This window comes from Diceros bicornis, chromosome 16 (genome assembly GCF_020826845.1).
Source record: "Diceros bicornis minor isolate mBicDic1 chromosome 16, mDicBic1.mat.cur, whole genome shotgun sequence".
Classification (NCBI taxonomy): Eukaryota; Metazoa; Chordata; class Mammalia; order Perissodactyla; family Rhinocerotidae; genus Diceros; species Diceros bicornis.
The window spans coordinates 6,113,778-6,129,125 of record NC_080755.1 but is presented as its reverse complement, the minus strand read 5'-3'; the positions used below and the strand labels follow the sequence as shown (position 1 = coordinate 6,129,125).

Sequence of the window (15,348 nt, the reverse complement as noted above, 5' to 3'; positions counted from 1 at the left end):
TCCACGTCCTCAGCAGCGGGTGGCGAGGTCAGCCTTCCGGATTTTGGATGTTCTGATAGGTTTGTAGTGCAAGGGTGAGTCTTCATCACTTCCAAATCAGTAACTGTCAGCCAGCAACATCAGCATCATTCGGGAATTGGTTAGAAATATAAATTCCTGAGCATGACACCACACTTATTGAATCCTAAACTCTGGGGTAGGACACAGCAATCTACCTCTTAACAAGCCTTCCAGGTAATTCTGAAGTACACTAGCATCACTAAAGTACATTGACGTTGAGAATAAGGACACTAAGTCAATCTGTTCACAAAAATTTCCCAGTTATTATTATCGGTCCCTAATTGGCCTAACACATTGAAAGAAAGGAGTCATAGTCTAGGCCTGGGGAAATGTTTCTATCTCCCCTCTGCCAGATTTGAACAAAAGACGTTTTCCTAGTTGCTTCTAAAGGCCACCTTGTGACCATGAAGAGGACCAGCCTTGGGTTGAAGCCAATGCAGTAGAGATTTGGAAAGAACTTATGTCCCTGGTAATATTACTGAGCCACTAAGTCAACAAACTGTAAAGTGTGACTTATCCATGAACTTCCTGTCACTACAAGTTAATAAATTTTCTTTTGGTTAGTCTGTATGAGCTGGCTTTATTTTACTTGCAGCCCAAAACATCCTGATGAAAACAATATATTTGTTAAGTTTCCTGTCTGCCCTAATGTTTACGTTTATTTTAGAATCTACTCCGTACAACAGTTCTGGGAATCTCTGCAAGCTTTGCTTCATGTACATATGTGCACGCATTGCAAACTAATGGAGAACTTATATAATTAGAAAGCTACGTCCATGAGCTACTCATTTGCTTTACTCACCACTGTATCCCCAAAGCCTAGAACAGCGCCTATCAAATAGCAGAGTCTCAATAAGTATTTGTTGAATACATTAATCAATGAATAAATAAATGAAGCAAACCAAAATGAAGTGTGGAGGGTATTTTAATTCAGTTCAGTTATGTCTATTCAGCTTTTATACCAGCTGTCCTTTTAGCTGGTTTCCCTGTGGTCACTTGATGCCTGCCCCACTCCTGGACACCACATCCCATAACATCCAAAGGTAAGAAAGGACACTTTCTCCTTATACATCATTAAAGAGGAACAGAACCTCTCCCAGAAACCTGCCTAGCCCTGTAGTCTTCCCCACTTGTCTTTTTGACCAAAATTTCACTGGTTGAAGATCTAAGTGTAAAAATAAACTCTTTTAAAAATATTCAAAGAAAATGTGGAAAAATACTTTCTAAAACAAGACTTGAAAGTGAGAAGCCACTAGGAAAAACAATGGCTTAATTAGCAAATGTTATTGCATAGCTGGCCATCCACCTAGAATAAATTGTTTGGATTGATTTAAATTCTAATGATACTTTTATCATATACTTATATATATGGGGGGCCCTAAAGGGTCTGATTGATAGGTTTAACTACATAATATTTAAACATTTCTTTTTAAAAAAATATACCATGAATAAAGTCAAAAGGCAAATGGCAGAATGATGGAAAATATTTAGAAAACGTATGACAGACAAATGGTTAATGACCCTACTACATAAAACACTCCTACAAATTGAAAAGAAAAAGATTGGAAAAGCATCCTAAGGATAAAAATAGATAATCTAATGAAGAAAAAATATAAAAAGTCAATAAACATATGAAAAAAAGTGAAATGCAAATTTAAATAGTGACATACCATTTCCAAACCAACAAACTGATAATAAATTTTAAAAGATCATTAACATTCAGTTCTCAAAAGCATGTTCAGAAACTAATATTCTCACACGCTGCTGATGGAGTTTAACTAGCTGGAAACTTCTGGAAAGTAATCTGACAACATCTACTAAAATCTTAAATGCACATATCTTTGGGCCACCAATTCTGCCTTAAAACTATAATCTACGGAAATAAAGATATTTTAATATAACGAGATAGACTGATATTCATTGAAATACTCCTTTTAATAGAAAATAGCAATAAACTGACTATCCATCAAAAGGAAAAGGGCTGAATAATTTGGGCATCCATATTCCAGAATAATAAATACCTACTACTAAGAATGAGTTAAATCTCCATGTGTTGTACTAGACTCTAGCAACTAGAGAGATGGACAGAGAATACTGGCAGATGTGAAATAAAGTTGCAGAACACCATGTACAATATGATCTCAGTTTGTAAGAATTAGTAAGGAAGGGACCTGGGACATATATTGATATTTATATGTCTAATGGGCACAGAGAGAGATGTGGAAGGAGAAACACTTAAGGATTATCCCTGGGAAAAGGACTTAAAGAAAGATGAAGGAGGGCCAGCCCAGTGGCTTAGCGGTTAAGTGCGCGCGCTCCGCTGCTGGCGGCCCGGGTTGGGATCCCGGGCGCACACCGACGCACCGCTTCTCTGGCCATGCTGAGGCCACGTCCCACATACAGCAACTAGAAGGATGTGCAACTAGGACATACAACTATCTACTGGGGCTTTGGGGGAAAAATAAATAAATAAAATTATTAAAAAAAAAGAAAGATGAAGGAATCTATTAACTGCTTCATCATACTCTTCTGTATTTTTTGCCTTCTTATATGGCATCCATGACTTCAGTAATTAAAATTGATCATTAATAAGATATAAACATTAACAAATAAAATATTACTTATGATGAATTCATGATCCAAATTAATAGCAATACAGCATATCTAAAAAATAGTGAAATTACAATATAAAATTTTTAACAGAAATATATTTTAACATCTATATCTTTTCTACTGATAATTTGTGCTACAAAGGGTTTTCAATGCCAACTATAAATGTGTCTATATCTATATGAAAGAAATATTGCTATTTGGCCAATAGAAATATTTTACCTGAATAGTTAATATTATTTATTTTATTCATTCTACAAGAGTAATAACATGGATGGAAGATCAGCAATTTTGATATCAAACAGTTCTACTATCTTTCTTATTTTAATAATAGGTATAACCATACTTCCTAATAAAATTTCTTGTATTTGTAGTTTTAATTTCATTTATATGCATTATTCATTTTTAAAGCTTTCTATTCACTTGCAATTTATTTTAATAGGTAATATAATTACTAAAATTAATTTATAAAACATATTACACAAAGGAATATATTTTGTTCCCTCATAAACTAAAATTCTGACATATCATCAAGCTTTCATAACTTGTTATTACTGTGCAAGTTTTAGCTCTCATTTATTCTACTTATTAATTTAGTTTTTAACAACACGAGTGGCATTATCCTTACAGATAAAGCAGGCAAGTTCTAATTGGAGGCCAAATGCTACTGAATGTGTTCCCGTCAGTTATCTGTCCACATTAATGGGGACAAACAAGCTGAGAGCTGGTTTGATAAAAGGAGAATGAATCTGAGTGAGCCGAGGCAAGAACGGATAGAAGCACACAGGACTTATGAGGTCAAAGATAAAATCCATCTATTTCCCAATTCATGCAATTGGTTTTGGATATGCTGCGTCTGAGGTTCCAGCCACCAACACAGAGCATACCTGGTAAGTTAAGAGTGAGTGAACTTTTCCGAAAATGTTCTGAAGACAAAGGCCATCTTGAGACTAGTTCTTTCTGCTCTTGGGTCAGGGGCACAGAATACAGGTAAGCCTGTCTCAGAAGCAGTCCTCAAAGTAGAAGATTTTACCTGGGTGCTTCAATTCCCCAGATCCACAGCATCAGGACCCTCATCTCCAACCTCATTCAGCGGGGGTCCTCTGCCTTCCTGAAGTCTGCGTGTCTATGAGCAAAGGGAAAGATGTCCCCCAAGACACCTCGGTTATACTCCTAGGCTGCCTGCTGCTCTGATCAAACTGTTTCTCAGGCTTTGTGTGTTCTGGGCAAACTCAGAGGGGTTAGGTTCTGGGCAGTACTCCTCAAAGTGTCAAAAATACTCATCAAGTCACTAATATTGCAATACGTCCACTACCACAGAATAACTGTCTCACACGTGAATAAAGCATTCACATTTATTCTATTTTCTTTGCCACCCTCCAGTGGCTCTGGGTCACTATGCTGTTTTCTGTCCTGACAACGCTTGAAAGAGTCAAAATGCAACATTTTCCTGGGTTCCAGTGAACATGCGATCATTTTTGTACATTCGCTTGGGGACATACACATATTTTTTGTTTTACTTAAAGCAACTTGCAACTTGACGTGTGTGTGTCAAACAAAACCCAACCTACTCAGCTTACAAGTTCTATTGGAAGATTTTGCCACAGTAGTATGTATCCTCAGTTGTAACAAGTTTATTATTAATTTTATAAACTGATTAGAATTTGCTAGCAAGCCTACTTAGAATTCAGGGTACACCAGGTGACCAAAGTACTCTGCTAACCATTTTTTATGCATTAGAACATTTAATTCTTCCAGCAAAGCTATGAAGAAGGTGCTAATATTGGTAGAAAACCACCTAGAATTATTAGGAAACTTAGGCTCAGGACAGTCAAGTAATTTGTCAAGCTATTTTTCAGCTATTAGTGTCAGAACCAGCACTCACCCCAAGTCAGTCAGACTTTTAAGTGAAAGAAGTTAACCAATGGACATCGTCTCCTCTGAATATGTCCAAAATATTTACAAAGGTAGTGACAAATTTACACACCTCTATGATAATTTAGAACGGTTAATTATACTCCAAGTCATATCAAAAAACATAAGTATGTAGTACATACCAATTATGCATGTATTATAAATGCTTACATCGAGACCATAAAATATAACTCTACTGTACCATAAATTTGATAAGGAACTAAGGCATTTATTTACTCTAATAAAAATTAATAATTTCATTATCAATACTTCTTTTTGCTAAACATATAAGAGATTTGGGAAGATTTAGATGATGCAGAGTCTCTTCAAAAATTGTCCAAGGAAGATTTAGTAGATGTCTCCCTTTTTCTAGAAGATACTGTTGTGAGCAGCAGAGGCATCCTCTGGCATTCCGGTGGCCTTAGGACCACACTCAACATACCATAGTTGGTGCTCAATAAGGGATTAACACTGATAACAATGATGGTTCTCTATGATAGCAAACCCCTCTGACGAGACCCAGAGACCAAAATAACCAGAACACTAGAACAAGACATTTGTTCAAGCCCCTAATAGATGTACAAAATGTGATTGTTTTTAAATGTTAAATGGCCCATCAGAGGCACAGCTCGGCAAAGCCACAGGCCATTGAATGACAATCCCCAGATCTTGCTCCTAATTTTCTCTACCTCAGCTTATTCATAGCCCCACAGGAAATTGCCTACAAAGACTTCAAAAACACACCTAGAAGAAGTACTGTAAGCTCATTCATCTTTCACAGCCAACTGGCCTGCTTGACACCTTCCAAAGAACTATCACAGTCTCTGCATAACTAAAAGCAACCACTTCCATTTGTCCCATCTTTTCAGAGGAGCTTCCAAACCTCTCACACAGAATTGCTCATGTAATTCTATCCTATCCCCCCCGCTGCTATGGCCTTTAGGGTTCAGACATGGGAGGGTGCTGAACCAATGTTTAAAGGCAGCAGGATTTAAGGATTAGGTATTACAAGCCCCCAGGGCATGAGGCCCTTTAAGGAGGGGACTGGAGGTACTATAATGAAAAAGGAGCTGCATTGCTGCCCTGTTCCTGTCCTCTGCCCAAACACTATGCTACCCACTGCAACGTATTTATATCTGCCGTCTAATGGGAGAGATACTTTTTATGCCCTTTTAATGTTTATAATTTAAAAAGGTTCTTAATGGTTTAATGTGTTGGAAATGTGTTAAAAACATGTTGCCCTGTGGCAGAGCTGTTTTAGAATTAGAACACTTAAATTTTTCCCTGGTAAATAAACTTAAATTAAAAATAAATTATGTTCCATTCAATGAGGTCTTCGGCCTGTATTCATTCTGAAAAACAGCCACTGTTAGATCTTAGATGGGCTCCCACCTGTCCCCACATGCCTGTGGGTCAGCCATGTGAGTCCAAGTACGTATTGTAATGCCAGCGACAGTTTTGTACAGAAAAGATAAATCTGGCTATCCTTGATTTAAGAAGAAAACAAATAGGTTTTGGCAGGGTTTAATTTCAGATCAGGCTCATTCCAATCCAAATGTTTCTTTTTTCTCCCACAAGAGGAACAAGAATAATAAATAAATAGACACAGAGTGACCGGCCTTCAGTGCAATGCAGGAATCCACAGTTCAGGCTTCACGTAAGGCCCCCTTGTCAAGAAACCCATCATCACTCTTTTCCCATATGTGAATCTCATTCAAAAGTATTTAAAATTAGTCACTCCAGTGTCAAATTTAGCAAACACAGTGAATTAATATTTCAAAATGTGAAAACTAATAAAGAGAAACCTCATTTAAAATGGAGTCAGGAGGCCAGAAGGGGGAGCTCCCACACAGTACCACTCAAGGTCAATTACAGAAAAGACAGTCAATTACAGACCCCAATTGAAGTCCTCAACAGAAAAGAATCATTAATTACTGGAAGAAATGAACACTGCATCCCAAACAGAAATCACTACCCCAGCAACTCAGCCAATGAGAAACCATCACCACCCTGAACTCTTGCTTTTCTCCAATGGACCTTTGCTCTAAACAACCCCTCCCAATTTCCTCCTTTTTCCCTATAAAATAATGTTTATCTCCTTTGATTGTTATATTTGCCTATGGACAACCATAGCATGCATATCCTGAATCCCAATTCTTTGGCTATTCCCGAATAAACTTGTGTTGCTGGTAAAAATAACTGGCTGTTTTATTTTCAAGGTCAACAAAAACAAATATTAACCTGAATCTTGTGAGATTTAGACTGGATTTGGTAGGACAGAGTGTGCTACTACATAAAGCATACTAAGAGATGTTCTCAGGGTATATGATAAAAGACAACACAATCTACTGGGGCTTTGGGGAAAAAAATAAATAAACAAATAAATAAATAAATAAATAAATAAAAAGACAACACAGAATTTTAACCTTCTAGTTAGTAGAACGTTCCCACAGTCCGGGATGCTGGGACTTTGCCCTGAAGGACTGCTGATCCCTTGCTCATATACGCATGTGTCCATCAAAGCACATGGTAAGGATACAAGAGAGCTACACAGATATATCTGTTCTAGTGCAACAGTTCAACTGCCATCACAAAGAACAGACAATACACGAAAATGTACATCATAATGAATTGGGCACAAACTCAATCTCTCACAGACCAAAGAGTACTGTAAGATGAAGTGACTCGAAGTAGATGAAAAGTATGTTCCCTACCTGTGTCACTGAAAGTACTACAGATAAGACAGCTATCACTGCATGTTAGCAAAGCAACTGAGAACAAAAATTAATTTTAATGTAACACATATTTGAAGTTCTCATTACAGTTATGTAAAGGGTTGTAACTAGACATATATAAAATTAATATACACCTCTACACAAAAAGGTATAAAAATTTACCCATCCTAACTAGTACAAAGAATGGTACAGGATGAAGAAAACCCTCTGTTTTGTTTTCTTATCTATGACTCTTTATTCTTGACAAACAGGCTGACGGTTGACGGAAGGCTCTACCACTTGGACAGCATTTATTTGTACTTCGACTCTCTGGAAACACAGCAATACTACCAGCTTTAGTAGGCGAGACTTCCATATGTCAGAGAGGTGAAGCGTCTCTAAACTTTGAGAATTATTAATTTAATTAAAAACTAAAGTCATTGCTTAAAGTATCAAAATAGTTTACAAAAAATCACATAAACTAAGTATACACAGTACAATTATCAGAGTAATTAAAAAGGGGCAATCCCATATTTTATAATATGGATGAACCTCCAGGACACTCCGCAAAGTGGAATAAGCCAGACACACAAAGCCAAATTCTGTCTGATTCCACTTATGTGAGGTCCCTAGAGCAGTGAAATTCATAGAGACAGAAAGAAGAACGGTAGCAGGTGCCACGGCCTGGGAAGCGGGAAGAATAGGCAGTTAAGTGTTTCAGTTTTGCAAGATGAAAAAGTTCCGGAGATTGGTTGAACGTATTTAACATTATTGAACTGTACACTTAGAAGTGTTAAGATGGTAAATTTTATATTGTTATTTTACCACAGTTAAAAGTAAAAAGTAATCTCATAAAAATCTCCTGCCCCCCCACTCTTGATCTCTTCCCTATTTCCCCTCACAGCATTCCTCATATCATACATGCAGATCCATTTGTGTATTGCCTGCACACTCCCCTCCACTAGCTCCATATATCAGCTCCCAAGGCAGGATCTCGCCTTTCTGCTCCACCCTCGGGGCCTGGAACACTGCTCTGTAAATACAGGTGCTCAGTAAATATCTCATGAGTAAAGTTTGAAAGGTGTAGTCCTTCTTTGTTTTAAAGATTTTTAGATATCTTAATTCTAAAGAAGACATTTCAGCTCAGCTTTTTTTTCATTCTCACCAACCTTAACTGTTAAGTCATTAGTTTATCATCATCCTTCTCTAACTCCTGGGGCTGGTTGTTAGCTAGCCACTTAACCACAGTTAAACAGTAACTGGGATACATAAAAAGCAATATCCCAAAATAAAACACATAAAAAAGTCCACTGTGAAAATTTATCTAACAGCATCACCCGTTTCTCTTTTTCAAGTATTTACCACTTAATGGCACGTTATATCCAGGCTGCAAATAATTATAAGAATATAAGATATAATAGAAAACACAAACTAAATTGCATTTTGCTTAACTAGATACTGAAGTCATTGCAACTCTCTGAGGTTACCCAACTGTAGCCGAACTGCAGAGCTGGAAAATAACTGGATATGTGTATACGTCTTGAAAATAGCTCCTGATTATAATCATTTTTTTAAAATACCCCATGTAAGCAGAGCATTTTATCATTTGTAAAATACTTTAACAGATAATATCTAATCTGATCTTCAAAAACACCTCTGATATTGTTGGGCAGGCGTCCCTGCCCCTATTTAGAGACGAGGAGGTGGAATGAGAGAAGCTAAGTGATTTGATCAAGGTCGCATGTGGAGAGCCTGTGCATATATTTGAAAATAATTTGCAGAAACATAAGAAGCAAGAGCTCTGGAAGCGCACTACACTACAATTCTTGAAAGAGATCTGACGAGGTAATGAGACTGCATCTACAAGCCACACGTGAAAATCAATTCCATTGCACCGAGACGGACAATAGTAGTGATCTGGCCATTTTAATGCAAGAAGCGAAATACAGTTTCATGGGTGTCACCAAAACATGGTAGGGTAGGGTTCATTGGCACAGCACAGAAATGAAAACAGAGAGCTTGTCCAAAAGAAACAGATTTAATAGAAGAGAGGATAAAATGGCGCCTGTCACGAATGCCATGCTCAACTGTAAGGAATTCTATGAACCAAGATTTTCGATTTACCAGATAAATAATATTTCTAAAACACTAGGGCAATGAAATCAAGCTGCCAACATCTAATTCTTTTGAATGAAAATGTTAAATGTTTTAGTAGCAGTTAGCTTTTATTGACTACTTGCTATATGTAAGGTTCTGTTCTAGGCACCTTATATCAGTAGCTCATTAAGGCTTCACGGCCACACTACGAGATACACATTATTAGCATCACCCCTGTTTTCCAGACAAAGTAACACACAACAGCAGCTCAGAGGACACACTCACACTCACATGCACAGCTCTGGGAAGACTGAGAATTCAAACCCAGGCAGCCTGGTGCCACAGCCTGTGTTCTCAACTGCTGACTCTGGCCCTAACACTCACCAGCATCACCCTGTCATAAAAGGGATATTTTAGCACAAAAACCAGGCAGAAAATCTCAGAATAAGAGTCAGTCCCTCAAATTTAATCTAGGCAGCAGTATTAAAAACTCACTATTTTTCCCCCTTTTGCTCCAATTTTTGCAAACATCATCATAGACCTCCAGTGGCCTGCAGAGGAGGACTTGCTAAGCACGATTATGGAGTATTCGGACAAGGATAAAATAAAAGTGAAACTCAAAAGCTTTTGGGGTGAAACATACGATGGAGCGTTTCATTAGACAGAGAACAACCATGAATCACAGGATCTTCATGTTGAAGAGATCTTTAGGGTCAACCAGCCGAATCCTCTTCTGAATACAGAAGTCACCTACTACAACGTCAGGTTCTGCTTGAACAAATCAGCCACTGGAAACTCACTATTCATGACTCAGCTCTTGCGAAATTTACACATAAACCCTGTTCTTCCCCAGCACTTTTCTCAGTTGTTTCCATCATTCCTCATTGGTCTAGCAAGGTTCCAGAACCTTTCCTATCCTAGGTGCTTTCCGTTGAGCACAGTCTATTTTAAAATGCAGGAACCAGGGGCCGGCCCCGTGGTGTAGTGGTTAAGTGCACGCACTCCACTGCTGGCGGCCCGGGTGCGGATCCCGGGCGCAAACCGACGCACCGCTTGTCAGGCCATGCTGTGGCGGCATCCCATGTAAAAAGTGGAGGAAGATGGGCATGGATGTTAGCCCAGGACCAGTTTTCCTCAGCAAAAAGAGGAGGATTGGCATGGACGTTAGCTCAGGGCTGATTTTCCTCACAAAAAAATAAAAAATAAAAATAAAATAAAAAAATAAAATGCAGGAACCAGAAGTAAGTGTGATAATTATAGGGAGGCTAACTAGCACTGGTAGAGTAAGAATTGCCTCCTTCAACATGGGCATTTTGCTTTCTTAATGCAATTTAGGATATGTTAGAGGTTTTTCTGGGGGGAGAAGGGTGAGGCAATAGCATTACAGAGTGATTAATACAATATAGATCACATTTTAGATTCGTGTGCATTTAAACCAAATCTTTAAGCTCTTTTTTTACATATGCTGCTGCTAAATTTTTTTACTTTAATTTCATACTATACTCTTGGCTTTTTAAGCCATACAGGATGAATGTACAATTATTCCCACTACGTGTCATCCTATCAGATTCATCCAATGTTTAAGCCTGGCCAAGGATATTTTCATCTACTTTGCAGAATGCTTAGAGTCTCTCCCAGGTTATGAGATCTATGACTTGCTCTTTATGAACCTCAATGCTCACAAACCATCTGGATAACAGTCTGGGACCACCATCAAATTTTCAGTCTATAGTTTACAGCACTTGTCTTCTTCCTTTTAACTCAGTCCTGCTTTCCACAAGGTCCCACTGCTCACCAACAGCAGCCACCAGGCGTATCTGCAGATTTTCTCAAAAGCCTCAGGCCAAGAAAGGGGGAAACTCTATTCCTTCATAGGTAAAGTCTCATTGGACTTCACTTCCTCACCACCCAACATGCCTTCCCCTCTTCTTCCTACTGTGACTCTTCTCACCTAACAGACTTCTACTACCAAGATTGATTAGCTCAACTACAACTGTTTCAAAAATGTTCAACACCAGTGGGTGACATACCAGGCACAGTGTTGACTGCAAGCTGCAAAGGGTAAGAGGAAAAAGCCTGCTTTATCATCAGCTTCCTTGCTCAAGTGAGCTTGAATACTTTAAGGCATAGTGTTGGCATGCAAATATCAATTCAAAATTGTTTTTAATTTCTTAAAAAGGACTGCCAATCTATTATAAAAGGTATGCTGTCTCTTCGAGAGTTATGTATTTATACATTATACAGCAGTAAGAAAAAGCCTTCCTGAAAACAGGGCCACATGATTTATCTTCAGGGAAAATGTCTATAGTGATTGTGTCAATAGCTGACACATACAGAGGCAAAACCAAGAGAAAAGACAAAGTATGTAAAATGAACAGAACTGGAAACATTAAGTAGGTGGGGTTGCTAGTGACTAGAATGAAGCAGATCGTATCCTCTCTCCAAAGGAATTCTAAACTTCTTTTGAAGAGAGAGGGAAACTATATATCGCCATGGCCTAAACAGGGTGCCTCAAAATAACACTGAAGTGAAACTACACTAAACTTATTGCTTACAGAGCATGCTTAGGGGAGGGCAGCAGATCACGTGGCTTCCATTTGCCCGCCTGTTATAAGGGGATCACGGTGTCTGCCCCGGAGACTTCATGGGGCAGTTACAAAATAAATAAGAGATCCGAAAGCAATTCCTATGTCGTAAAATGATATATACAGTGTTATACATAGCTATTGTTTGCATTACAACAGATGATAATATAAGAAATTATTTCACAAAAAGGAAAGGAAATTTTATTCAATGAAAGAGAGAAAGGAGGTAATATAGTTTAGAGAAGTGAGGAAGAGCAAGGATTATGAAACTCCTTTCTCCTCAGAACCACCCATCAGGGCTGTGGGCATCATCAGTGCAGAACAGCAGTTCTCATTCAGAGACTCTGCACTGAGGGCGACACAGGTGTAGGATCTGGGAAACAGACACAGGGTTGACTAAACAGGCCCGTCATTACACTCAATAGCACATACCCCCCCAAAGAAAAAGGTACCTGCTCCCTTTTCTAATGAAAATTTAAAAAAGAAAAAAGGGAGTTTTTCCATGAGTTTTTAACTTGTGGAAACAGTATACTCCAAATTATGAAGAAAAAAAATGAAACAGCTACAAGCGTTAAGGTTTAATCATTTCTTGTACCAGACAGTCAGACTACGCTCTGAGTACTTTTGAAACTTAAAAAAGAAAGGAAACATATGATAAATGTCATCTTAAATAATGTTGTCTGAAGAATCAATTAACTGCATAAAAATTTATGGAATCTCCTCACCTCAGCCCACAATTCAATATAGGGATTCTGCATTTAAATGATGAATGGATACTTCAGTATCCCAATATATTCTCTCTCTCCTTCCTACCCAAGAGCAGCCCTACAGAAACCATACTATAATCCCTCATGGGAGCTTTCTTCAGGTTTTGATTTTCACAAGACTCTACATTTTTCTCTCCATCAACCCTCCTTTTATTTAAGCTGCAGAACGGGTTCGGCGCAGTCAATTAGAACTTTATAATCTAAGCTTCAAGACTGCATGCAGCCCACAAATCACCCCTGCTTATTCTACAAACGGGCCCCACGCCATCAGCAAGCAGCCCCTCCATGAAATATCCATCAATAAAAACCCAGCTGGAAAGCTATCTCTAAGGTGGAATCTATTATTCCAAAGCCCCTCCAAGCTACAAGCACATTAACTGTGAACATAAAACAGAGGGATCAGGATGAGAGGATCTGACCTACGAGCAGACATCATTAAAGTAACAGTTTCTGTCAACTTTAGGGATAATTCTATATGAACTAAGTGAGACTCGTGTGTGGGAGATCAAGATTTGGCCACCCTGAAATCTATCTCTTTACCTTGGTTGTTTTCTCTGAGGACATTTGACCTCCCCCACTAACTGCCTAAAGAATTTGACATGGTAGCTCCTTCCTGGAACAGATCTATCATGATGGCTGTAAAGATAACGTAGGGTAAATGTTACAATAGGAAAGGCACCAACAAGCCCCTCTTATCAGAAGTTCTGTCTCTCTGGCCACATTCTCTGGATGACCCTGCGAGGAGTTGCCAGACAGTCATTTACATTTATAAGGGAAATCTCCATTTGTAAAGGTATCTCCCTCTCTGTTTGGAGAAGAGAGGGGGATGAGCTCATTTCTAGTGACTTATCAATGTGGAAGGTGAGGCCTTGAGCTACATAATAAACCTTACTCTTGTTTACTGTGCTTTAGTGGTAATCTCCTGTAACTGACTCCCCCCACCGCCAAAATCCTCCTTTGTCATTGGCTGAAAAAGATATTTAAGACGAGAATTTCTGCTATTGTGTTGAGAAACGCAGTGTCCCTGCTTTCTCCCATGTATACATGTTATTAAACTTGGTATTATTTTCTCCTGCTAACCTGTCTTGTTGATTATTTGGCCAGCCAGAAGAACCTTAAGGGAAAGGGCAGAGGGAGATTCTCCCTCTTCCCCCGACACATGGAAGGTGTAAATTAAGACTAGGAAACAAAAGGGAGGGGGCCTCTTGAGAGAGAGCAAGCCTTGAGGTCTTGAAGTCCCCAGGGCTACTGTTCAGGCGAAGGGAATTTTTTGTGCCTGTACAGATTCTGACAGAGCTGGGGAAGCGTGTCAGCCACCCGACATACACCAGTGCTGCAGGCCAACGCCTAGAACGACAAGGACGACTAGTCCCAGGTTTCCCACACTCACCGGCACACTTTGTTCTGGTTCTGAGAGCTGGCCCAGGAGATCCCGTGCCACCCTCCCCCGGCCTGGTGAGGAGCACGCTGATCTCATACTCCGTGTCCGGGTCAAGGTGCCCAATTTTATAACTCGTGGAATCCACTGGCTGCCGGTCATTCCAGCTCCCACTTGCTGTGCAGTACTCCACCTCTCGGGCGACGATGGGCCCGTCCCCATTGATGGAGTTGGCATTGAGCTGTATCCACAGGTATGTCGCCCCCACGGAGGCAAGCTGAGGTGGGGCAATGGGAACAGGTGGTTCTGAAAGGCAAAGCAGAGACCCATCTTTCAGACACTTCAGTCTCCAGTTTAGAAGAGCTAAATGTACATCAATCATTAAAATACAGAAGACATTAACATTTCAGGAATGTATTGATGAGAACAGTTTTGTTCAGGTTAGTAAGAAAAAGCATACTGATAAAGGTTTTCACAATGTTCAAATTTGTGAAATGAACCATCTTTAAACCCTAAGCTTGCTTAGGTAGATACACTTTCAATTTCTTTTTAGGATAGAATTCATTTTTCTCGGACAGCTACATAAACATCAAAAGAATTTTTTTATAACTAAAAGTAACTTGCTAAATCTCTCTCAAGTGGTAGCATTTAAGCTCTAGAAGGCACTCTGTCGTTGTCAGCCTCCTTGCTGGGAATGTCTTCAAAATCACCAGAGGTACAAGTTGTATCATTAAATTCAGTTTCCTCATATGTATATTCCAAAACTATCATCACTTTAAAAACATGGCCAAAATTATAGTTTATCTCATCATAAATGCATTTCCAGGATGACTCGTTTCCCCAAAAAACTATCACAGTGGACTCATTCAGCTACAGGAGAAGTGAGCAGTCTGGATCATAACGCCCACCACTGCTACTACTCAGGGAACTTCCAGGAATGCGTCTTATTAAAGCAGTGACTAGAAAGAAGAGCTCTGAAGCAAAGCACAAGCTACGCCCAGCTTGGTAAGACTCTGAGCAATCAACTGCAAACACTCTTTACAACCGGAGAAAGTCTGTCTCATTGTTTAAAACCTACGACTGACTTTTTCCAGATCATTGTCTGAGAAGGGAGAGACAGACACTCTTGTTTTAAATAATATTTGCAGTGCATTGGTTAGGCGCTAGCTGAGTGGCTCTCCAGGCATCACAGGAAGGCATTCCATATGCCAATATCACCGTGA

At 39.2% G+C, this 15,348-nt stretch overlaps 1 protein-coding gene across 3 annotated transcripts in view; it reads right to left on the bottom strand.

Annotated features, from left to right (window-relative positions):
• Positions 1-15,348, bottom strand: part of PTPRM (protein tyrosine phosphatase receptor type M) — a 779,193-nt gene that overhangs the window by 407,409 nt on the left and 356,436 nt on the right. For all 3 annotated transcript variants that reach the window (XM_058556689.1, XM_058556687.1, XM_058556688.1), the window contains exon 7: positions 14,138-14,431. In XM_058556689.1, the coding sequence (XP_058412672.1) occupies positions 14,138-14,431 (294 nt within the window). The remainder of the gene's footprint in view (positions 1-14,137; positions 14,432-15,348) is intronic.